The 21,989-nt window shown below is 59.4% G+C and overlaps 1 protein-coding gene across 3 annotated transcripts; it reads left to right on the top strand.

Annotated features, from left to right (window-relative positions):
* Positions 1–3,475: 3,475 nt before the first annotated feature.
* Positions 3,476–21,239, top strand: NDST1 (N-deacetylase and N-sulfotransferase 1). 3 transcript variants are annotated; one of them, XM_019506131.1, is made up of 15 exons: positions 3,485–3,781; positions 5,577–6,339; positions 7,234–7,716; positions 8,563–8,650; positions 9,539–9,693; positions 11,751–11,936; positions 12,637–12,765; positions 13,139–13,321; positions 13,798–13,894; positions 14,288–14,411; positions 16,006–16,180; positions 16,407–16,577; positions 17,484–17,593; positions 18,493–18,595; positions 18,854–21,239. In XM_019506131.1, exons 2-15 carry the CDS (start codon positions 5,830–5,832, stop codon positions 18,971–18,973), a joined length of 2,634 nt encoding a protein of 877 aa, XP_019361676.1. In that variant the 5' UTR covers positions 3,485–3,781; positions 5,577–5,829; the 3' UTR covers positions 18,974–21,239. The 3 variants fall into 3 exon arrangements, with proteins under 3 accessions (XP_019361678.1, XP_019361677.1, XP_019361676.1); XM_019506132.1 differs by lacking the exons at positions 18,493–18,595; positions 18,854–21,239 and adding an exon at positions 18,178–18,474 and having other exon boundaries at positions 3,479–3,781; XM_019506133.1 differs by lacking the exons at positions 17,484–17,593; positions 18,493–18,595; positions 18,854–21,239 and adding an exon at positions 17,237–17,326 and having other exon boundaries at positions 3,476–3,781.
* The last annotated feature ends 750 nt before the right edge of the window (positions 21,240–21,989 follow it).

Genomic DNA, 21,989 nt, shown 5'->3' with positions numbered 1-21,989 from the left:
TGATGCCTTCCCCATCTCTTCTTAGAAGCAGGCAGGGGCAGCTGGGACGAGTCCTTGTCCCCCGGGGTTTGGCATGCACTTGGCAAACCCTTCTACCACCAGCGTAGCTCCAGGCGGACGGTTGAATGTGGACAGGGCCCTGCTTGCACTGTGCCCTCAGCAGAGGAGCCTGGGGAAGCGCTGCCTGGGGATCGCATGGGCACGGCGTGGCACTCCCAGGCCGGGAGCAGGCAGGTGGGGGGGGGTGGAGCCGCCTGCCTCCCCAGGGTCCGGCGCACACCTGCCGCCGCTCCGTCCCCTGGGCGTCTCGGGCTGCCCTAGTGCTCTAGCAATGTGGCAGCCCTTTTCCTTGGGGAGGCACGTGGAGATCTCGCCATGGGCAGGAAATTAAAGAGCGAAGCCGCATGGCCTATATTTAGCACCAGTTGAAGTTGGGGCCTGACAGCTCTGCTCCTGACCTTTCCCGTGTCTCTCTCGGGTTGTTTTACAAACTACGTCTCATGTCCCTGACAGCCATCCTGCCGGGCTGGCACCTGCGTGTTGTTTGGGAGCCCCAGAGCCTGAGCAGGGAAGAAGGCAGGGAGCTGCAGCCCACAGGCACGCGCCATGGGGAGGCCACAAGCTGAACACGAGCTGCAGGCCCAGCAAGGACAGGGGACAGGTCTGTGGCAGAGGAAAACGGGACACGGGAGATGAGTTGGAAATGTCCTGCTGCCCAGTGCAACGGGACCTTGCTCCTGGGGTGGGTTTCCCCCGTGGTGCCAGGTTCCTGGAAGCTCATCAGTGGGCGAGGGTGACGAGAAGAGCTCGGCGGCCTCCTCTCCGTTTTGTGCAGCTGCCCCAGAGTGCTCGAGCTCGCCGCGCCGCTGACTCCATGTGGGGCTGCGTGCGAAAGCTCAGGGGGTGCGGGGCGGGTGTGTGTGTGCATGGTACCCCAATGTGCTTACCCGTATGTGCCACCCCAGTGCGTTTAACTGGGGGTGGGTGTGCTTGTGACCCCTGTGTGTTTAACCAAGGGGCATGTGTGTGTGTGTGTCACCCCAGTGTGTTTTACCAAAGGTGTATATGTGCATGCGTGCATGCTTGTGACCCCAATATGTTTAAACAAAGGGCACCTTTGTGTGTGTGCCACCCCAACGTGTTTAAGTTGGGGGGGGTGTGAGTGACCCCAACGTGTTTGTGATCCCAGTGCTTTTAACCAGGTGGGGTGTGTGTGTGTGTGTGTGTGTGTGTGTGTGTACACACGTGTGTGTGTAACCCCAGTGTGTTTAACTAAAAGTGTGTGTTCGTGATCCCAGTGTGTTAAAGCAGGGGTGTGTGTGTGTGTGTGTGTGCGCATGCGCCCCCAATGTGTTTAACTGCTGGGACTTGAGCAGGGTGTGCTTGTGTGTGTGCCACCCCAGTGTGTTTAACTGGTGTGTGTGTGTGTGTCCTCAGTGTGTTTGTGATCCCAGTGTGTTTAACCAGGGGTGTGTGTGTGTGTCACCCCGGTGTGTTTAACCGCGGGAGGGTTGCGTGTGTGCGTCCCTCCAGGAGACAGGTGACTCCAGCGAGGAAGCCGCTGTGCTTGCGGCCGTGTGGGGCAGTGATCGCGCCCTGCGAGTGCCGGGGCAGGAGCTGCGCCCTGCAGAAGGGCGAGAGCGCGGCGCCGCCGGCCACCCTTCTCCCCATCCCCGCCTGGCCGGCGATTAAAGTCGGATGCATAATCTCTTCCTGTCAGTACCCGTCTCCCTTTCTGCCTCTCCCGGCATTGACATTAAATCTGGTGGCTGTCACTTCCCTGCCTGTAGCCATGGGAACTCTGATGTCACTCCCAAGGAAAGCTGACGGGGAAGGCAGCAAGAGGCTGGTTGGAGCATCAGCCATCTCTCTCTCTCTCTCTCTGTCTCTTTTTTTTTTTTTTTAAGGATGAAAGAAATAAGAAATCCAGGCGGAGCGTGGAGATAGGCCGCTTAATAAATTGCTCCATCTTGGTGCGATCCCTGGAGACAAACCCCGACCCGGAGCGGCGGTGTCTGTCCGGAGCCCGTCAAAGCAAAGTGCTGATGCTTGCTCTGCGCGTCGGGAGTCGGGGGGCGTCGTGGGGGACATGTCTGATGAGCGCGTTGGAGATTAGCAGTGCTCGGTAGCCTCATTGTGCATCGGCAGAGGGATCGGCTGGGACGCGGCAGCCGTCTGCTCGGGAAGCCCTCTCCGGTTGGCAGGAGGGAGCAGGGCCTGTCGGCGACAGAGGAGGTGACGAGGAAATGAACCCCTGAGGTGCTTCTCTCGCCACTCCCTGGGCGCCCCAGCCCGGGGTTGGGAAGTGCCCTAGGCTGGGGCGTCCGGTGGGGTTGCAGGCAGACGAGGTGGGGAGTGGGCGTAACGGGCCTTGATGCACACCGGTGAAGTCGGTGCCGGCCTAGGAAGTATGGGCTGGTGGTTACAGCACGGAGACGAGGCCTCTCTTGGGCTAGGCAGGGACCTTGCTTTGGAGAAGCTGCCTGTGCGTTCGGGGGGGTTACATGGGGTGGGGTTGTTTGGGGGTCGCTCAGTCATGCGCGCACAGTGCTTTGCGATGCACGGATGGAGGGGCGACTGCGCCACGTGCAAGGCTGGCACCAGGAGCTTTGTGGCATGCTATCCAAGTATGCCGAGGGCCCCAGGTGCTTAGCAGGGCACCTGCTGTACCTCACCACCATCGTGCGTGGGATTGCACACGGGGCTGCACCCCACCTCTCCCGGGCCCCAGGTGAGCCATGGGCAGGGGGTCAGGCCGTGCGTTCGCTCTGATCCGCAGGGTGCAGGTGACCCGCGCTCTTCGGGGATCAGCTCTTGGCAGCTGCATCTCAGCCCACAGTCCTAACCCTGCCGCGGGGACTCTGCCGATGCCTCTGCTGTCTGCGGGGAAGTTTCCGTGGTCTCGACTCTTCCTACCCAGGTTGCTTCCCTGCTGCACAAAGAATGGGTTGAAATACAGAGACGCGTTTTCTTTTCTTCCCCAAAGAGGAATAATTTGCAACGCAGCAGCACCGTGAAGCGCTCCTGCTTTGTGACCCGCTGTGTTTCCAAGTGGCTGGTCGCATTCCCATAGACTTTGGGGGATCCCCACAAAGACTTCTTAATCCGCTCTGTGTTTCCCTAGAGACTCTGGGCTGTTTATTGACCTGCAACTCCTCCTGGCTCCCTTGAAAATGCCCTCTGTCATCCCGAGCCTGAAAATTCAACTCAGATGTTGTTTGGGCGCCTGGAGAGACAGCAAAAAAAGCAGGGCAAAGAAATTTTGGGGGTGGGTGGAATTGGGTGAGACAGAGCGAGAAGCCAATGCAGTCCCTGCCGGTGTGCAGAGCCCGCCTTCTCCGAAACGGGGTCATGTCCCGCTGCATTTCCAATGCAGTTATCTGAAACCTCGCTCCGTGGATGGTATTAAATATCCCCGTGACGTGTAGGAGTGGAGGCCGCCCTGTGCAGCCAGACGGGTGGGGGGAAAGGAGTGGAGGGCGGAGAAGAAGATGGAAATAGGGACGGCTCTTTGGCCTGCGTGCTTGTTAATGGGGCCGGGGGCGGAGGGGCAGCCCGGCATTAACTGAGCCAGGGCCCTGCCCGGGGAATTTTTGTCACCAGCTTGCTCTGTTGCGCTGCCAGGGCTGGGAGCGGGTGTTGCTGGTGGGTGGGAGAGACGGGGATGTGCTTGGGCTCCTGCGTGGATAGCCACGCCGGCTTGGGCTCCGTGCCGCTGCTGGTCCAGCCTCGGTTTTGGGGGCGTTGCGTGCAGGGAGGGGCCGATCCAGCAGCAGAGCGGGTAAGGAAAGCCCAGCTGGGGTCACGGACGTGCCAGGAAGCTCGAGGTGGGTGTGAGATGCTGGGAAGGGCCGAGCTCTGCTTTTGTTTGCACCACCGAGTCGGTGCTCTGTGGGCAATTGGGAAACCCCCCCAGGGCAGACACACATGTCGCGGGGGCTGGTGGTAGGACATGGCTGTGCTCCCCGTGCTCCAGGTAAGGGCAGGAATGACAGGATTACAGTGTAATCCCTGCTCCCGATCAGCCGGGAAAAGTTTAATCCCATTACTCCTCCTCTGGCTGAGCATTTGAAAGTGGCCCCACGGTGCGGGGGTGGCCTCCAGGGCTGGCATCAAGCGAGCTGCTGTGCAGATGCCAGCCCCAGCGGATGGGGCGGGGTGTCTGACCCCAGCCCAAATTTATTGCCCCGCCAGGGAGGGCATGGGCTGGTGTTGGGTTAAGCAACTCGGCGGAGCCTACTTGCAGCCCCTGCCAAGCAAGGGACCGGCAGAGCATGGAGCTGGTTGCCACCAGGTTTGGGGGAAGCCGACAGCTTAGCCACATTCCCAAAGGGGCTGGACACATTCTTGGAGGAAAGGGGCATTGGCCGCTATGAGAGCGAGGGGCACGGGCACTGAATCAGAGCGAAGACCTGGGCTCGCGTCCTCTGTGTCCAGTGGGGCTGAAGGTGCCAGAGGACAAGGCTCATGGAAGACAGACAGGTGCTCTCTGTTCCCACCCCCACCACCTCGCTGTATAGTTTCATAGTTGGATAGTATAGATACCGCTCAAATCCCACATAATGCCGTGCTCACTCCGGCTCTTTTTGGCAAGGACGAAGCTGCTGCTCCCACACGTGCCTGGCTTTCAGCCCCGGAGCGGCCTGCCTGGCACGGGCGTCTCGCCTGAGGTGTGCACGGGCGTGCGGATGCCAGGAGAGCGAGGTTTCGAGCCCCAGCAGCGTCATGTTCCCTGCCGATGCAGCCCCCAGCCCCAGAGCTGTGCAAGAAGCCAAAGGCTCCTTTCTTGAGGCGTGGGATGCATCCTGGTGACCAGGGGATGAATGTTTCCTCCCGCCGGTGGGGCTTGTGTGGGTCGCGGAGCGCTGTTGCCTGGACAGGAGGGAGCAGGGATCTCAGCCCCATGCAACCTTTCCACGCTGGGGACCGTGGTGCCTCTTGTGTCTTGCTGGGTTCTCACTGTGTGGAGCAGGTTTTGCAGGTCGCTGGGATCCCCAAAAGAGCCAGGCCTGAGCTGGACCTCCCATTGACCCCCGCTTCTGTGTGAAGGGCTTGGGTGGCAACCCAGCCCTCCAGTTGGCTGCGTTGGACCACCAGTGCTCCAACCCTCATTTTCTACAAGTCCGCGACTCTCACGTCTGTGATGTCCTGGCAGCTGGTTGGGAGGCTGTGCATGGCATTCCCTCCTTGCAGGGTGGGAAAACTGAGGCACGGGGGTTGCGACTCATCCAGAGCCGTGCAGTGAACCAGTGTAGGAACCGAGGTCAGAAACTAGGAGTTCCCTGGGTCTCCCCCTGGCCTGGCTTGCCCCGACCCCCGGCTGACACTCCCTCGGCCCCACAGGCACGTGCGCCCTGCCCCTTGACCTCCCTGCTCCATGCCCAGCTCCGCCGGAGCCGGCACGTGCATGGGCTGTGAAGAGGGCTCCGCCGCTGCATCAATGAAGGCTTTGGAGCTGCGCGCGCCGGTATTTACAGCATGCGGACATTTCCGGGGTTTCCAGGGGTGCAAGCCGCGGCGCTTTCCAGGATCGCTAGCAATGCTTCCCTCTCTCTCTATTTCTCTCCCTTGCACAGAGCATGCAGAGGGGACCTGCCCTCGGCGCCCGGGCATCCCCTGAGAGCGAGGCCTGAGGCCCTGGCCCGTGGGAGGAGGCGATGCCGAGGCCATGCTGTTTCTCCTTGGGACGGGCCACTGAGTGGATCTGCCATGGTGACATGAACCGGGCCGGGAGTGAGACGAGCCGGGCAGCGGGGATCTCCCACTCGCGTGCCCTGCCAGCGTGTTCAGCTCCTGCTCTGTCCTGAGAAGAGGGGCCGTGGAGCCAGGATGAGCGCCCTGGGGCGGCTGCGGCGGGGCGCAAGGCAGGTGTCCCCGCAGGGCGTGCTGCTGCTGCTCTTCGCCTTCTGCGCGCTCAGTGTGTTCATCTCAGCGTATTATTTGTACGGCTGGAAGCGGGGCCTGGAGCCCTCCGGGGACGTCCTGGGACCAGACTGCGAGGAGCCCAAGGTCGCCCCCTCGCGCCTCCTCCCCCTGAAGCCGCTCAAGGTGGCCGACTCGTCCCGCACGGACCCGCTGGTGCTGGTGTTCGTGGAGAGTCTGTACTCGCAGCTGGGCCAGGAGATCGTGGCCATCCTGGAGTCCAGCCGCTTCAAGTACCGGACAGAAATCGCCCCCGGGAAGGGGGACATGCCCACGCTGACGGACAAGGACCGGGGCCGCTTCGCCCTCATCGTCTACGAGAACATCCTCAAGTACGTCAACCTGGACGCCTGGAACCGTGAGCTCCTGGACAAGTACTGCGTGGAGTACGGCGTGGGCATCATCGGCTTCTTCAAGGTACCGGGGCTGGGGAAGGATCAGGGCTGGGGCATCTTGGAGTTTGAGGTTTGGCCGCGCTGGGTCTCTGGCCATCAGCCGAGCAGCTCACCGGCTGCCCCAGCTGCTGAGACTGGCTGCTTCTCCTGCAGCTGGAAGCGATCTGTCTTGCCGTGGAGGGTGTTGCCTCTGGGTTTTCTAAGCCAAGAGGATGGTAGCAGGTCTCTGGGGACTGTGTGGGGTCATCACATAAGTGCCTGGGGGTGTCCTTCTCCAGCCACCCTGTGACTGTCCCTGCAGGAGCTGTCCCCAGGGCTCTCGGAGCCCTCCCTGTGCCTGCAAAGCTTCCTCCCTCCAGTGAGGCTGGAGCCTGTGGGCTGATTACTGCTCCCTGCAGTCGCTGTGGCTTGCTCAGGCTTGTCCCTCCAGCATGGCAAGGGTTAACCTTCCCTGGGTACAAAAGGGTGGTGGGGTTGCTGGGAATCTCGCACTGGGATGCACTGGGAATCTCGCTGGTCCCCAAGTGGGCAGGGTCGTGAGCAGGCCCGGAGCCCGCTGCGGGAAGAGGACAGGATCCGGCCTCTGGCTTTGGGGGCCTGGTCTGAGCGCAGGAGCCCGTGATGCTTGCTGCTCTCAGGAGACCCTGTGGACAGTGGGAGGTGACAGGTGGCTAGTCCAGGGGGGTTCACGCGGCACTGGTGACCTGTGGCATGCTCTTCCCCCTTCAACCCATCCTTTTCCTTCAGATCGTACTGCTGGGCCATCCTTCCCGGGGGTCCTACAGGCCGTGGGTATGGCCTGGGTCCAAGCCCCCGTGGTGGCTCAGAGGACCCTGAGGGGTTTGGGGGGTAGGGGCTGTATGCAGGGAGGCGCAGCGGGGAACCTGCAGTGCCATGCTGTCCGTCCCCACCGCAGGCCAACGAGAACAGCTTGCTGAGCGCCCAGCTCAAGGGCTTCCCCCTCTTCCTGCACTCCAACCTGGCACTGAAGGACTGCAGCATCAACCCCAAATCCCCGCTGCTGTACATCACACGGCCCAGCGAGGTGGAGAAGGGCGTGCTGCCCGGCGAGGACTGGACCGTCTTCCAGTCCAACCACTCCACCTATGAGCCCGTGCTGCTGGCCAAGACACGCTCAGCCGAGTCTATCCCGCACATGAGCGTGGACGCCGCGCTCCACACCACTGTGGTGCAGGACCTGGGGCTGCACGACGGCATCCAGCGTGTCCTCTTCGGCAACAACCTCAGCTTCTGGCTGCATAAGTTGGTCTTCGTGGACGCTGTCTCCTTCCTCACCAGCAAGCGGCTTTCGTTGCCCCTCGACCGCTACATCCTGGTTGACATCGATGACATCTTCGTGGGCAAGGAAGGCACCCGCATGAAGGTGGAGGATGTTAAGGTACCATGGGGTTCAGTTCTGGAGTGATGGGGGGAGGCCTCTGGTCCTGGGGGCTCACTGGTGCCCAGTGGGTTTGAAGGGAGGGCTGGGAGCATAGAGCCTGGCACTGGTTATTGGACCCCGGGGCCTGGCACTGGTTACTGAAGCCAGGACTGGAAGCATCTGGTCGTGGCCCTAATGCACTGTCCAGTTGGGCTCAGAGCAAAGGCAGGAGTGTTGCAGGTCTGTAGCCCGGGTGAGACGACTGCATGGCCTCACCTGGGGTCCTGTGTCCAGCTTTGGGCCCAGATTTGAAGAAGAGTGTGGACAGCTAGGGTTATTACGTCCAGAGAAAAGTCTGAGGGGGGGATTTGATCCCTGAAGCCCCCCCCTGCCCTGCCCATTCACTCCCCCTCTGCCTGCCACAGGTCCTCGACTCGAGGCAGATCCCAGCCAGTGCCCAGCATCCAGGGCTGCTTGTCAGAGACTATGCACAGCTTCATCTCCAGGGTTTTCTCCTGCGGGGAGGGAGGGAGGGAGTGGGTGGCCTCCCCTGGGCCCTGCCGGCGGCAGAGCGGACGTGGCTGACGCTGATGCACAGTCCCGCGGGACTTGCCGCCAGGGCTGGGAGCGTGTGGCTGTGCCGCGGCTGCACAGGTCTCCCGGTGCTCTGAGAAGAGGGGCCGCGGAGCCAGGATGAACGACCTGGGGCGAGGCCCAGGATGTGGGGTATGACCCAGGGGCTATAGTGCTTGAGAAGCATCTGGAGCACTGAACTTTCCCTGCAGCGGCTGAGAGGGGACCTGGTTCCCGACTGGCTCTGCTGGTGTTGTTAATGCCCCCCAACCATCTCTCTCTGTGTTACAGGCTCTGTTTGACACCCAGAACGAGCTGCGCACCTACATCCCCAACTTCACCTTCAACCTGGGATACTCAGGGAAATTCTTCCACACAGGTGAGTCCAGTCCCTGCACAAACCAGAGCTGTAGTCTCAGCCCTGCAAGGGTTAAACCCCCAGCCACCCTCCTATCCAACTGGGAGGTCACGGCCTCTGCTGCAACGTCCTGGGGGCGAGGCAGTGATATGGAAAAGGGGACTTGTGCCCTCTCCTTCCAACACTCCCTTTAAAAGCTCTCTCAACCAGAGGAGAATGGCACGGGGCTGGGACCAGCCACGCCAGCTGGCCCAGGGGCACGTGGCTCTGGGTCCCAGTGCCTCTTCCATGCATGTCAGAGCCCTTTCCAAATGAAGGCCCGTGGCATCATCCCCGCACCACTCTGGCATGTACCCACTCCACGTGCAGCTGTACGAGGCGTGGAAGCAGATCTGAGCCATCAAGGTCACCAGGGACAGGGAAGGGGTCACAACAGGTGACAGGGCCCAGTCTGCTCTCATGTGCTGCGGCATGATGCCCGCTGGCTGGCTGTCACCACGTGTGTCCCGATGGGGTCTGTCTCGTTGGATTCCCCAAGTGATGGGGAGCTCAGGTGTCCCATTCTGCTCTGCTTTGCCCATTGTCCCGGGCATTGCATGGCTAGCTGGCCAGCAGGTAGACAGTCCATCGATGCATCTCATACTAGAGGGGAACACAGACATTGCCATGGTGGCCACGTTGGGTGGCTGAAGACATTGCTAGGCTCACCCTTAAGTCCTTATTGACCCAGCTCTCACAGGGGCATGGGGAGGGTTGTCTGGCTGCCCTGTCTACCAGCCCCCTACACCTCGAGGGGCAGGTGCCAGGCAGGCCAGGAGCAAGGCTGGCGACCGGAGTGCTGGGCTCAGGCGCTGGTCCTTCGGCACTCCGGTGCCGGGGGAGGTGGTTGATGATGCTGCTGGCCGGCAGGCACGGATGCCGAGGACGAAGGCGACGACCTGCTCCTGTCCTACGTGAGGGAGTTCTGGTGGTTCCCCCACATGTGGAGCCACATGCAGCCCCACCTCTTCCACAACCAGTCAGTGCTAGCTGAGCAGATGGCCTTAAACAAGAAATTCGCTGTCGTGAGTAAGACGCCGGCCGCGGTTGCATGCACTGGGGGGGCTCGGTGGGAAGGGGCAGGGAAAATGCTCACTGGGCTGGGTTCAGTGCCCAGATCCCCCGCGAGGGCCAGAGCCTGCCTTCCCCAGGGTGCTCGGAGCATGGGGACGAAAGGATGTCAGCATTGCCTGCCTTGCCTGTGCAGTGACACCTCTCCAAGGACCTGCTCAGCCACCCCCTGCTTTAGCACAGGCCCCAGCAACTTCCCACAAGTCCCATTAGCCAGCCAGGATGCTTTCCCTGCTCCGTGGGGCAGGGTGCCCAAGAAGGGCCCCTTCATCCTTCTCTGCTGCTGCCTCCATAGAGGATGAGATCCACCTGAGATTGCCTTCTGGCACAGGTGGGTAGCAGGGCGCAGATGCGTGGGGTGCCCAGGCGGGCACTCCAATGCTTGGCGTGCCCCCTTGCTTACCAGAGCAATGGATGCCGTGTAAAAAGGAGACGGGCACTAAATTGGGAAAAGGATTTTTGGCACCAGATGTGAGTTTCCTGGGGCAGCGAATCCCGCGGGTGTTTGTGAAACCAGGGGCTTGTCTGCACACACAATTTACTCCACTTCAACCAGAGCTGCGGGGTTATATCTGTGCAGCCCGGCCCGGGGGACAGATATAATCGTATCAGCATGGTTTATCCCTGAGAACAACTACCCTGGGATCGCACCTTTTGTCCTGGGTATCACCGTGTCCCGGGCATGGTTTGTGCTGGGTCAGTTCCAACCTACAGGATTTTGCTCAGAGACGGGTCAGGGCAGGCTATACAAGTCCTGTTAAGGAAAATTGTAGGAACAGCTAAGCTTTGGAGACAGCTCAGTTTGCAAGTTATACATTTTTGTTTCTTAAGTTAGAAATGTAGAACAGATCTTCTGAGGCCTCAAGGAGCAGTTATGCTGGCAGAAATGTTGCATGTGGCCAAGATGAGGCAAAGGGCTCGGCTTCAAGAGCTTTAATTGGAGTTACTTGATTGCTTGTTAACTGGTGGTGTTGACCTGGGGTGTCTGGGAAGGGCCACAGGTCGGGATCAGTGAGTGGGGTGGGTGGAGTGGTGGTCCGGCAGTGCTCTGCAAAGCATCCGAGCCCCTGCTGCCTGTGGCTGGAGGTGGGGGGAAGAGGAGACAATACGACATTGGAGATCAGATTAAGAAGCATCTGCCTTCAGTTGAATCAATTAACGAATCGATTGCTTGAATCAATTAATTAGTTGAATTAATTGGGTTGGTTAGAGACCAGGGGGAGGTGGCTTTCAAGTCGCCGGTGGCCCAGACAGGAGCTTGCCATCACTTTTGGGGAAGAGAGAGGGAGTGGGGCTAGGGGTGCTCATGTGGATGCAGTCACTGGAGCCCCCCATGGGTCCCTCTGCCGTCCTGCATGCCATGTCTCTGCTGGAAAGTTGAGAAGTTCACAGGAAGAGTGGTTGTCTGCTGCCCCCTTCCCCGCACTTCCTTGCATCTCCTCAAACAGCTGGAAGCTGGCGTGTGGGCAGCCCCTGCCCCATGAGGGAGGGTGAGCGTCTTCGACCAAGCATGCCTGGGTTTTCCAGGGCTCACTCCAGCCCTGGTGGGTTGGAGGCACTGCTCCGCCTCATGCTGATACACCTGGCAGCCTTGAGCATGGCTGGGAAGGGTTTCGAGCGTCACTGAGTGTGGTCAGATGGGGCAGCGCCCATTGCAGTGCACCTGGCTGGAGCTCCCCCCTTCGTGTGCACAAACCCCGCTGCTGGGAACGCGCCGAGCCGCGGAGCCTCCTGCCTTAAGCCCCAGGCGGCCCTGATCTGTCTGAGGGCATGTCTGCTATGCACCGTGCCCAGACATGCCATCCCAGAGCTCACGAGCTCCCAAAATTGCCTTCTGGGAGTGCCAAGTGCAGGCATTAGCCCCGGTGCTCTGGCAGGCACCCCGGGGCTCCCTGAGGCAGCTGCAGTGCCCGTTCCCAGACCTTGGGGTGTGTGGGAAGGCAGCTGGTCAGACTGCTGGTGCCTGCCTGGGCGTTGCAGCCCAGCTTGGTGACCCTCTTTTCCCACACAGGATCACGGCATCCCCACCGACATGGGCTACGCCGTGGCCCCGCACCACTCTGGCGTGTACCCGGTCCACGTGCAGCTGTACGAGGCATGGAAGCAGATCTGGGCCATCAAGGTCACCAGCACCGAGGAGTATCCACACCTGAAACCAGCCCGCTACCGGCGTGGCTTCATCCACAATGGGATCATGGTAGGTGCCAAGGGCTGCTTGGGGCTTCTCCTCTCCCTTCTGCCCACCGGTGGAGGATGCAGACTGCCACATCAGGGCACCGGTGGGGTCACTCCCAGCAGTGGCTGAGCCCGGGGATACATCTCTTGGGTCCATGTAAAATGGGATGGGGGCATCTCCCCAGGCCAGAATCCACTGCCTCTACTCCTAACGCTTCCCTTATCAGCAGTGCCCTCAGCCAGGCAATGCAAGGGCTGAAGCATGGGCTCAGCGGGTGTGGAGATAGACCGGCTGGGCCCCATGGCAGGAAGAAGAACATGGCTCTTAGCTCTGCATCCCTGCTGCTTTGGGTTTCTAGCATCCCAGTTGAGTGGAGGATTGGGGGCTGTACTAGAGCCTCCCCCTTTTTTTCCCCTTTCTTAGCAATCATTTCCCAACATCTCCTGAAAGACCTGGGACTTCTACGGCCAAACCAGACTCATGGGAATATGCAACTTGGCAGCTCAGAGCATGGCACGAACCCTTCCCCTGCCCCTCCGTGGGCTGGAGGATTCCAGCTCCAGCCCTGTTGGGTTTGGGAGTGCCAGGCGAGGCCAGTGCGGACAGCTAGCAGGCTGGCACTGCCCCAAGGCCTGGGCAGGAGGCAGGGGAGCCAGGCCTGGGCTTTGGCAGCAGGCTGGTCCTGGCTGCCTGTCCAGCAGCGCATGGTCTGTGCCCCCAGGTGCTCCCGCGGCAGACCTGCGGCCTCTTCACGCACACCATCTTCTACAATGAGTACCCCGGCGGCTCCAATGAGCTGGACAAGATCATCAATGGGGGCGAGCTGTTCCTGACTGTGCTGTTGAACCCCGTGAGTGCTGCCTCTGCGGGATGCTTTCTGTGCCCTCCTCCTGCCAGGCTGCCCCTGGGCATCTTGGCCTGATGAAGGTGCCCGGAGTTAGCATGTGGAGGGAGGCAGAGGCTTTCCCTGCAGACCTCCAGCCACTCCTGGCTTCAGAAGTGAGAGCACAGGGCTGGAGCTGGAACCTGGGTCTCCTGTATGTTTCCTCCCCAGCCCCCAAAACGCAGTGCTGAGGCCTGGCTGTGACTGGCACTTCTCGGGTTGCTGGAGCTGAGGCTGGGCGATCTGGGGTGCTGGCTGTGCAAAGTAGCTGCTGGGGAAGCGGGCCCCCAGGTCCTGGCACCTGGCGTCGCTCACCTGCCCCTGTGCTGCTCCACTGCAGATCAGCATCTTCATGACCCACCTGTCCAACTATGGGAATGACCGCCTGGGCCTGTACACCTTCCGGCACCTGGTTCGCTTCCTCCGCTCCTGGACCAACCTGAAGCTGCAGACCCTGCCACCTGTGCAGCTGGCCCAGAGATACTTCCAGATCTTCTCCGAGGAGAAGGACCCCCTCTGGCAGGTACTGCAGGGGCCCCTGGCTCAGGGGATGCTGGCAGCTCCAGGGAACAGTGTAGTTGGGGGCCAGGCAATGAGGCTGAGGGCTTCATTTATGGTGGAAGCCACAAGTTACTTGGAAAGCCATGAAGTGGCAGGCAGGCTTTCCCCAGGGGATGGCTGTGCTCTTCTGGGTGGATAGCATGCTGTGTCCTGCTGCTGGCCGGGCTCTGCCCCTGCTGGCAATGCAGGATCTGCCCTCAATGCATTGCAAAACCTGCGGTGCTACCAGGGGGCTTTTATGCAGAATACAAAATCCACGGACCTCTGACGCCCTTCCCAGGGCAGGGAGGCTTTGTTCTCCCCGTGTGGGGAAGCAGAGGCCAGGGGAGGAGGGAGGTGTCTCATCCCTGGGCACCCAGCGGCAGCACTGGGGCAGGAACCCGGCTGCAGCGGTCGGTCCTGTGCTCCTCTGACCCTCACGACCCTGCGTGCATTCAGGATCCCTGCGAGGACAAGCGCCACAAAGACATCTGGTCCAAAGAGAAGACGTGTGACCGGTTCCCCAAGCTGCTCATCATCGGGCCTCAGAAGACAGGTACATCCTTCTCCCACCCGCCGCACTGAGGCCTCCGCCCCGGCAGTGAGCTGGTGTCCCCATTTCAGCAGTGCTGTTGCCTTGGTCCTGCCATTTCTCCGTATCCAGGGTTCGGGGCAGAGTGGGGAGCCTCTATGTCTCCTCCTTGGCTGGCAGCCCCCCCATGACCTCCCGGGAGCACTGCCATCCGGGCTAAGTGGATCGACCATTTCAGAGCTAGTGTGGCCTCTTTCTGCTCAGTGCTGTTCATCAGCACAGCATGCCCCTGCCTCCTCGGAGGATGGCAAAGCCCAATCCAGCCGGAGGCTGCACTGGGTACCTTGACCAGCTGTGGAGGCTGAGATGGAGGGGGAGGAATCACTCCCCTCAGCTCTGCTCGCTGTCCGTTCCCAGGCACGACGGCCCTCTACCTGTTCCTGGGGATGCACCCGGACCTCAGCAGCAACTACCCCAGCTCAGAGACCTTCGAGGAGATCCAGTTCTTCAATGGACACAATTATCACAAGGGCATTGACTGGTAGGCTTCCCTTGGGGCCAGTGCCCACCTCCGAGCATCCATAGCAGTGTGGGGGGTGCGGGGAACTGGAAGCCTAGTAAGCATGGGGTTTGTCCCAGACTCCCTGGGGAATAGCAGAGCAGGGCAAAAATCACACCTAGATGCTGGCTACCCCCTCAGCCAAGCAGCCTCTGTGCCCTGAGCAGAGAGACTTACTCATACAGATGTTCAGTTTCTCTTTGGAGAGTCTCTCCTTTCCCAGGAGAAACCACAAGTGTACAGATGTTCAGGCTTTTTCTCCCAGGGTAACAATGGTTGGTCCAGGAGAAAAATAACCTGGGCTCAACCACAGTTAAATCACCCCTGGAGAGTTTATCCTGGGAGAGCAAATGTCTGTACATGCTGTCCCGGGTGAGTTTTCTACCAGGAAAACAAACCTGGGAGAATTCTCCCAGCTTACTTGAATGTGTGTTCATAGCCTAAGACGGATGCTTAGTCTGTGAGACACCTTATGCATGCAGTGTCCAGCAGCTCAGCCTAGCTCTGACTCCTACCCCTTTCAGCTTGGCACTGTGGGCTGTACATGCTGCATATTTGGATGCTAGTGCATCATTGCCAAGGGCGGTTACCTTGCTCACACCTGTCTAGTGACTCCTGGGCCCTGCTGTGTGGTTATGGTGAGCCACTGCTCCAGGCAACAAGCAGCCCTGCCGCATGTGCCCGGTGCTTGCTATGGCACATATAGCAGGGACTCGAAGTCCATCTCACAGCAGAGCTATCCCTCACCCAGTTACATCGCTCTTCCAGCTGGTGTAGAGCCTCGCTTGCATTGGGTAGCAGGGCTTCGAGTGCCTGGCTGGTGGCTTTGTAGACTCCTGGAGAAGTTGGACTAGAAAGGAGCTCCAGAGCTCATCTAGTCCAACCCCCTGCCTGAGGCAGGATCAGCCCCATCCAAACCATCCTATACAAATCCATAGTCTAACTTCTTAGTAAAACTACTGGCAGTCCTGACATGACATAAGACATCACCCCTGAACCTGACACAGGGAAAGCCAGGGGGCTGCAGCAGCCAACGTCCAGCTTCTATAAAAAGTTGTTAATATACACTCAAGAAATCCCAGGTATAGGGCCATGAGCCTACTAGAGGAAGACGAACCCTCCCTCCAGTTCGTACCAGTCTGACCATCGGGGAAAATTCCTTCCTGACCCCAATTATTGGTCTAACCCTGAGTGGAGGGGTAAGGTCTTCTAGCCAGGATCCTCCAGCTTTGGTTCCAGCAGCAGCATTGGCACAGCCTGGTCACCATCCTCAGCTTGGGCCTCAGCTAACACCCAGTGCCTCTGAGGAAGGCTTCAAAACCACCCGAAACCCCGACACACGTCCCTTTTCTTAGTCACCTCCAATGGTGGAGCGTCCACAGCTTCCCTAGGTGTCTGTCCCACTCCTTCCTTGTTCAGACAGGCGTGACTTGGCTGTTTTGTAGGAGGGGCATGGGAAATCCTTCAGTAATGTGTGTCGGGGGTTGGAGCTTCCAATGCTTCAGTGCCCATGAAGGGAAGGAGCCGGGTGTGCGTCTCAGTCCTGTCCTGCCTCATGCCACCCTCCTCCCTGCAGGTACATGGAGTTCTTCCCCATCCCTTCCAACACCACCTCCGACTTCTACTTCGAGAAGAGCGCCAACTACTTTGACTCAGAAGTGGCGCCCCGGCGGGCAGCCGTGCTGCTTTCCAAGGCCAAGGTCATCACCATCCTCATCAACCCTGCAGACCGTGCCTACTCCTGGTATCAGGTGAGTGGCTCTGCTCTCCCCGAGCTCTTGGCACAGATGTGCAGGATGCCTGTGAGAGGGGGGATGCTGGCCTTGAGAAGGGCAAGGTGGCAGGGAGAGCTTGGTGATGGTGCCAGCTCTCAGAAACCGCTGGCACTGAGCATTCAGCTCCTGTGCAGCCTGAGTTTCCAGCCCCTCTGCCTGGGGTTTGCTCCAGGCACTGAACTGGTTTGCTCTGCTCTGACAGCACCAGCGAGCCCACGACGACCCAGTGGCTCTGAAATACACCTTCCACGAAGTGATCACGGCTGGACCCGAGGTCTCACAGAAGCTGCGGACACTGCAGAACCGGTGCCTGGTGCCGGGCTGGTATGCCACCCACATCGAGCGCTGGTTGAACAACTTCCATGCCAACCAGGTAAGGGTGAGGGGAGCATCGGTCTGTGTCTTTGTTCCAAGCAGTGGGCTGCGGAGAGCTCCCCTGTGTCAGGCAAGAAGGCACCGGCACCCAGCCTGTGCTGGAGCCCATGGTCAGAGGGCAACCAGGGGATTCACAGACACCTTTTAGATCAAATCCTGCCTCTCCCCAGTCCTCGTTTTGTGCTTGGAGGAGCCGGGACTGGGAATGAGCATGGTGGGGTAGTTGTGCAACCCGGGATTGCTTCTGGCTGGGGCAAAAACTCCTCTCCAAGTTCTTCTCAGCTCGGTCGGTTCACCTCAGCCTCTGGATTTGCCATGTCCTGAAGGGTAGCAGTGGGGAGCTCATACCCTGCTTCTCCTTGTCTCAAGCCCTAGCTGGGCGACCAAATCCTCCTGTGAGATGCATGTTTGGTGTTGCACACTGGAACCCAAAGCGCACAGACATGTGGCAGCCCAGCGGGCTTTGCATAGTGGGCAGCTATCACCTTCTAGTAGCAGGGAGCAAATAGCTATCCTGGGATAAGCCATAGGTACACAATACTTATTCTAGTTTAATTTTACCCCTGGCTCTATCTGCAGAAGAGTTGTCTGCAGTTTCCAAGCAGCTACCCCAGGGAGACTTTGCCCTTGCTAGCACTGGCTTATTTTTCCCCCAAGCTCCAATTCCTCCTCTTCACAGATGGGATGAGAGCACGGCTCTTCCTCGCAGGTGTGTGGAGGGCCAAGATGTAGAAAACAGGTCCCTCAAAGGGACCTGGGATAGATTGTCGTTGTTCATAGGACCTTCTCCTTGGGCTGGGGACAAAATGACCTCTCAGCTAGTAATGGCAATAATTAGCACTCAGCTGATGTGGGGTGAGTGACCTCCCAGCTCAGCCCTTACAGCCCTGCTCTCACCCCGCAGATACTGGTTCTGGATGGCAAGCTGCTCCGCACAGAGCCAGCCAAAGTGATGGAGACAGTCCAGAAGTTCCTGGGCGTGACCAACATCATTGATTACCACAAAACCCTGGCGTGAGTCCTCCTCAGACCTTCCTCTTCCTCCTCAAGGCCTTGTCCCCATCACTCCGGTCGGGTTTTCTCTTCTTAGGGTGTTCTCTCTCAAGGAGGTGATGTGCTGCTGAGTGGAGTCAGCTTAGGGCAGTGCCAGAGGCGAAATCCTGTCTCTCCACCCCCAAGGCAATGATGAAGCTTTTATTGACTTCGGGGGGGGCTTAAGACACTAATCTGAGAGCTCCCTCCCTGCTGGGGTGTGGTGAGCAGGAGCTGGTGGAGGGGAAATCAGCCCTTTCCCCCAAAACGTGTGCCCTCTAGGTCCACATGTCCTGACCAAGGCACGTCCTCCCTCAGCCCTGCTCCCCTTGGCCAGCTCTGCACTTTGCATTACTGTATTTGTGACATGTTGATCGTTACCGTACTACTCTGCGCAGGACAATCGAGAGGACTTGAGCATGGGGTTCAAGGCACAGCAATTGAGACGCTTCTCTGCATGGTGGGGAGCCAGGCAGGGATGGGGTTGGGGGGTCCTACTAACATGGTGTCTTGTCCCATTGACAGAATGGGGGGGGAATTATTACAGTCTTTCCCCTCCTTTGCAGCTTACGATGCACAGGCTATTGCTGGCCAAGTGATGCCTATTGGTCATTCAGAGAATCCCACCCTGGGTGTTTAAGCCATTAAAACATGGCACCTCATTACCACAGCTGAGTTCCCTGCAGAAATCCATGCATGGCCTCCGTGCTGCTAGGGGTGCACCCTGAAGGGCCAGCGAGGGCCTGGAGGGATGGGGCATCCCCCTGCTGACAGCATTTCCCGCATCGAGAGCAATCTGAGTCCCAAGCCCGTTCACGGCATGTTTCTGTTAACAGCCTTGATTTTTTTTAATTTTTTTTTTCCCCTCTCATCATCTGTAGATTTGATCCCAAGAAAGGATTTTGGTGCCAGCTGCTGGAGGGAGGAAAAACCAAGTGCTTGGGGAAAAGCAAAGGGAGGAAGTACCCCGAGATGGATTCAGATGTGAGTATCCTGGACCTCTTGCTGCTAAAAGGGAGGCGTGCATGCTGGCTTTGCTGGCATGTCCGGGTGATCGCAGTGGGTGGGTGGGCATCTACGCCAGCTGTGTGAGGCCTTTGGGATGTATCTGATTTATGCAAGGAGGGCACGGAGGGTTTGGTGGGTATCCAGTGAACAGCCGGCCACCCCGAGTGCAGCTAGTTCACAGCATGCTGCTGCTGCTGTTGCTGACGGCAGCTCCCGCTCTCTTCCCCGCTGCAGTCGCGAGCTTTCCTGCGGGATTACTACAGGGACCACAATATCGAGCTCTCCAAGCTCCTGTACAAAATGGGCCAGACGCTGCCCACCTGGCTGCGGGAGGAGCTCCAGAACACGAGGTAGCTGCCGCCCTCGCTCGCTGAGCACTAGTGAGGAAGGGCCCGAAGGAAGCAGGGCCCAAACCCAGCGGTGAGCCAGATGGACACCCAGGAGGAGGACGATGCAACCAGGGAAAAGCGTTTCTGAGCAATATTCAGCCAAGGTCTTCGAGGGGGGATGATGGAACCAGGTGGTCACCGGCACGGCGCTCGGAGCGGCGAGCCAGGTCGCCCGACTTGGCAAATCCACGGCTGTACGGCTCTCCGCAGCCCCGAGATCCATTTTAGTTGCAGATTTCCTGCCAACGAGGTCACTTTCTGGTTTCTGATGTCACTTCTTGGTTGGTGATGTCATGCTGGTTTGCAACAGTGTCACTTGCTGAGGTGGGGGGTGGGATTCTCCGGTCACGGGTGGGCCCGGCTTCTCCATGCTGGAGCCAGTATTGCAGCGGTGCTTGGACTCCGGTTCCCGCGTGGTGGAGGAGAGGGTCTAGGAGAGGTGGATGGCTCGTGGCAGGAGCACAACCTGCTGTTGGGATCCAGGGGCTGGACAGCAGCTCTCACCTGGCGCTGCAATCCAGTTCCAAGCTGGGGGAACTGGCGGTCACTGGGCTTGCCCGTGGCCTGGCGCCAGATGCTGGAAGAGATGTCTTGGTGTTCTCGAGAAAAAGCTTTCGAAGACTTTGGCATTGCCCATATTTAGTGTGTCACTGATCATTCCCTGCCCGCCTGCCAAGTCTTTTATCTGGATGAAAGGGGCCAAGGGACAGATGCTCCTTTGACAAGCTGCCAGGGCAGGAGGATGGAGAGCCGGTCCCTACACCCCTCCCTCCTGCGTTACAATGTTTTACATGCGTGGTGTTTTCTGTGGTCAAAGCCTGAGGTGCCCCATCACACGGTGCCCGGTGCAGGCTCTACTTCACGTGCCCACCTGCTCGGAGGGCGGTGGGTTCTGGCGTGGCAGGCAGTCAGCAGCCCGGAGGACGCTGGGAACGTGGAGCCTCTTGAATACGAAACCCAAAAGTATTTTAATAATGTGGTTTTCTTTGTTCTTTTGGTGCCAGAGTTTTGTACCTGAGAGATGAGGTTTTGACTTGGTCTCATTCACTGTTACACACACACAGGTGGACAACTGTGGGCTTCGGCTCGGTCTGTCTCCAGACCAGAGACAAGCGCTTCTCTTTTAATTTTTTAATTATGGGATAAGTATATTGTTGGCCTGTTTCTCTCTCTCTCTCTTCCCCTCCCCTCCGCCTTGTTATTTTTCCTGCTGATACCTCAGTATTGAGGTTTTCTCCTAGTTTCTTTCTCCCATTGTCCTGGGGCCCGTGTGAAGGGGAGCCAGCCGCTAACGATGAACTGGGGCACTTGGTTTATCCTGGAGCATGAAGCAACCTGATGGCTCGTTGCTCATCGAGGGTGGAGTTGGCCCATCCGTGTTTGGTGAGGGCTGGGCGAGGCGGCACGCGGAAGGAAGCCATCTGGTCGTAGAGATGTTGGTTGAGGGATGGGAGACGAGGAGATGCTCAGGGTTGAGTCGGCTGAGGGCAAAGGAGGGTGAGATCTTTGCATCTCTGTCCTGCAGAGGCAGGAAGAAAAGGGGCACTGAAGCCCACCCTCTAGTTTGAATGAAGAGAGGAGCCCCCGTGCAAGGAGGATGCGTGACCCCCAGGCCCGTGGTGCCCCCCAGTCTCATCAGTGTTGCAACAACAGGCGGGTGCTGGGCGGCACGGTGGGAGTGCATCCCTCGCCCAGCTCCAAGCAGGCACCCCTCCCACAGCACGCATGTGCGGCTGGCACCTCGGAGGCCAGTAGAGACCCCTGGGACCACTGGCTCTAACTCACTCAGACCTTTCCTATTGCTCCACCCTACGATCCCAGTCACCGAGCTCACTGGAGCTGCATGGGCTTGGAACATATTGCTGCCAACCCCCCTGCCCTACCCACCACTCTCTGCTTGCCATCCTCCTCTGTTCTGGAGGGTCGCCCGGGGCTGGGGAAAGGGAGAGAGAGATGCAGGCTGGGTGGGCTCTTTGAAGCCATTCTTTTAGCTTTTGTTACTGACTAAAGAGGGGGCCCTGCCGTGGGCTCCCGGTTTTATTTTTGCATGGTATTCTGTGCCGTACCGCGGCAAGCGGGGATCCTGGAGCAGGTGGGAGAGAGGGAGGGACATCGGCTCTGTCTTGGCCCCCCCGCTCTCCCCATCTGCGGCGGAGCAGGGCACGCGTCCTCCGCACTGCTGGAAGGCCCTGTTGAGCAAATGGCGAATAAAGTGAGGTTCTCCATTTGTAGTTGTGCGCTCGCTGGCTCCCTTCTTCCCCATCGGCATGCGCAGGGGTTGCAGAAGGACTTGGGTCTGTGCCCGCGTGCTGCTTTCACAAGGGCAGCACCTTGTTGCACTGCACCAGTCGGCTTCCCGTCCCCCCTGGGGTGACGCTGGGATACGGGGAGTGGATTTAACCCAGCAAGAGGCATCTCCATGCTGGTAGAGCTGGAGCGAGCAGGCTTGTGCTGGTATTGAAAGTATGGAAGAGGTGAGGAGCCGCTTAGACTCGGCACCGCTCTTCCCCTCTGAAATTCCCTTGCCCTGGTTTGCTGGTGCCCCACGCTGCTGTTGCTTGCTCCCCGTTGTACCCATGCCCATCCTAGCCCTTGCACCCATGCAGCTCCACACCAGCCACGTTCGTGAAGGCCGATGCAGCGTCCAGAGAGACGCTGCACCCACACCAGCACCTGGGTGTCGGGGGCTTTGGGAGGGAGGCCTGGGCGGATGTCCTGCAATAATAAGCACAGGCGCGGAGGAGCGGCCGGCTGGCCCTGTGCCCAGCGGCCTAGCACCTGGGTGTGTGCTGAGCAGTTCCTTCCCTCGCATCCTTCGCCATCCCGCCAGTCCTTTCCGCCGGGGACCTCTCCCAGCCAGCACAGGGATGGACCTTGGCCGCGGGGTGGCAGTGTCGGCTCAGGCTCCATTCCTGCACAGGCTTGAGCCAGGACCCGACAGGACTGCTCATCCCCGCAGTGGCCGGGAGAGAGGCACCCCC

The sequence above is a fragment of the Gavialis gangeticus genome, unplaced genomic scaffold (genome assembly GCF_001723915.1).
Source record: "Gavialis gangeticus isolate Ggan-Ray unplaced genomic scaffold, GavGan_comp1, whole genome shotgun sequence".
Classification (NCBI taxonomy): Eukaryota; Metazoa; Chordata; order Crocodylia; family Gavialidae; genus Gavialis; species Gavialis gangeticus.
The sequence above is the reverse complement of the archived record's forward strand: the minus strand, read 5'-3'. Positions and strand labels throughout refer to the sequence as shown.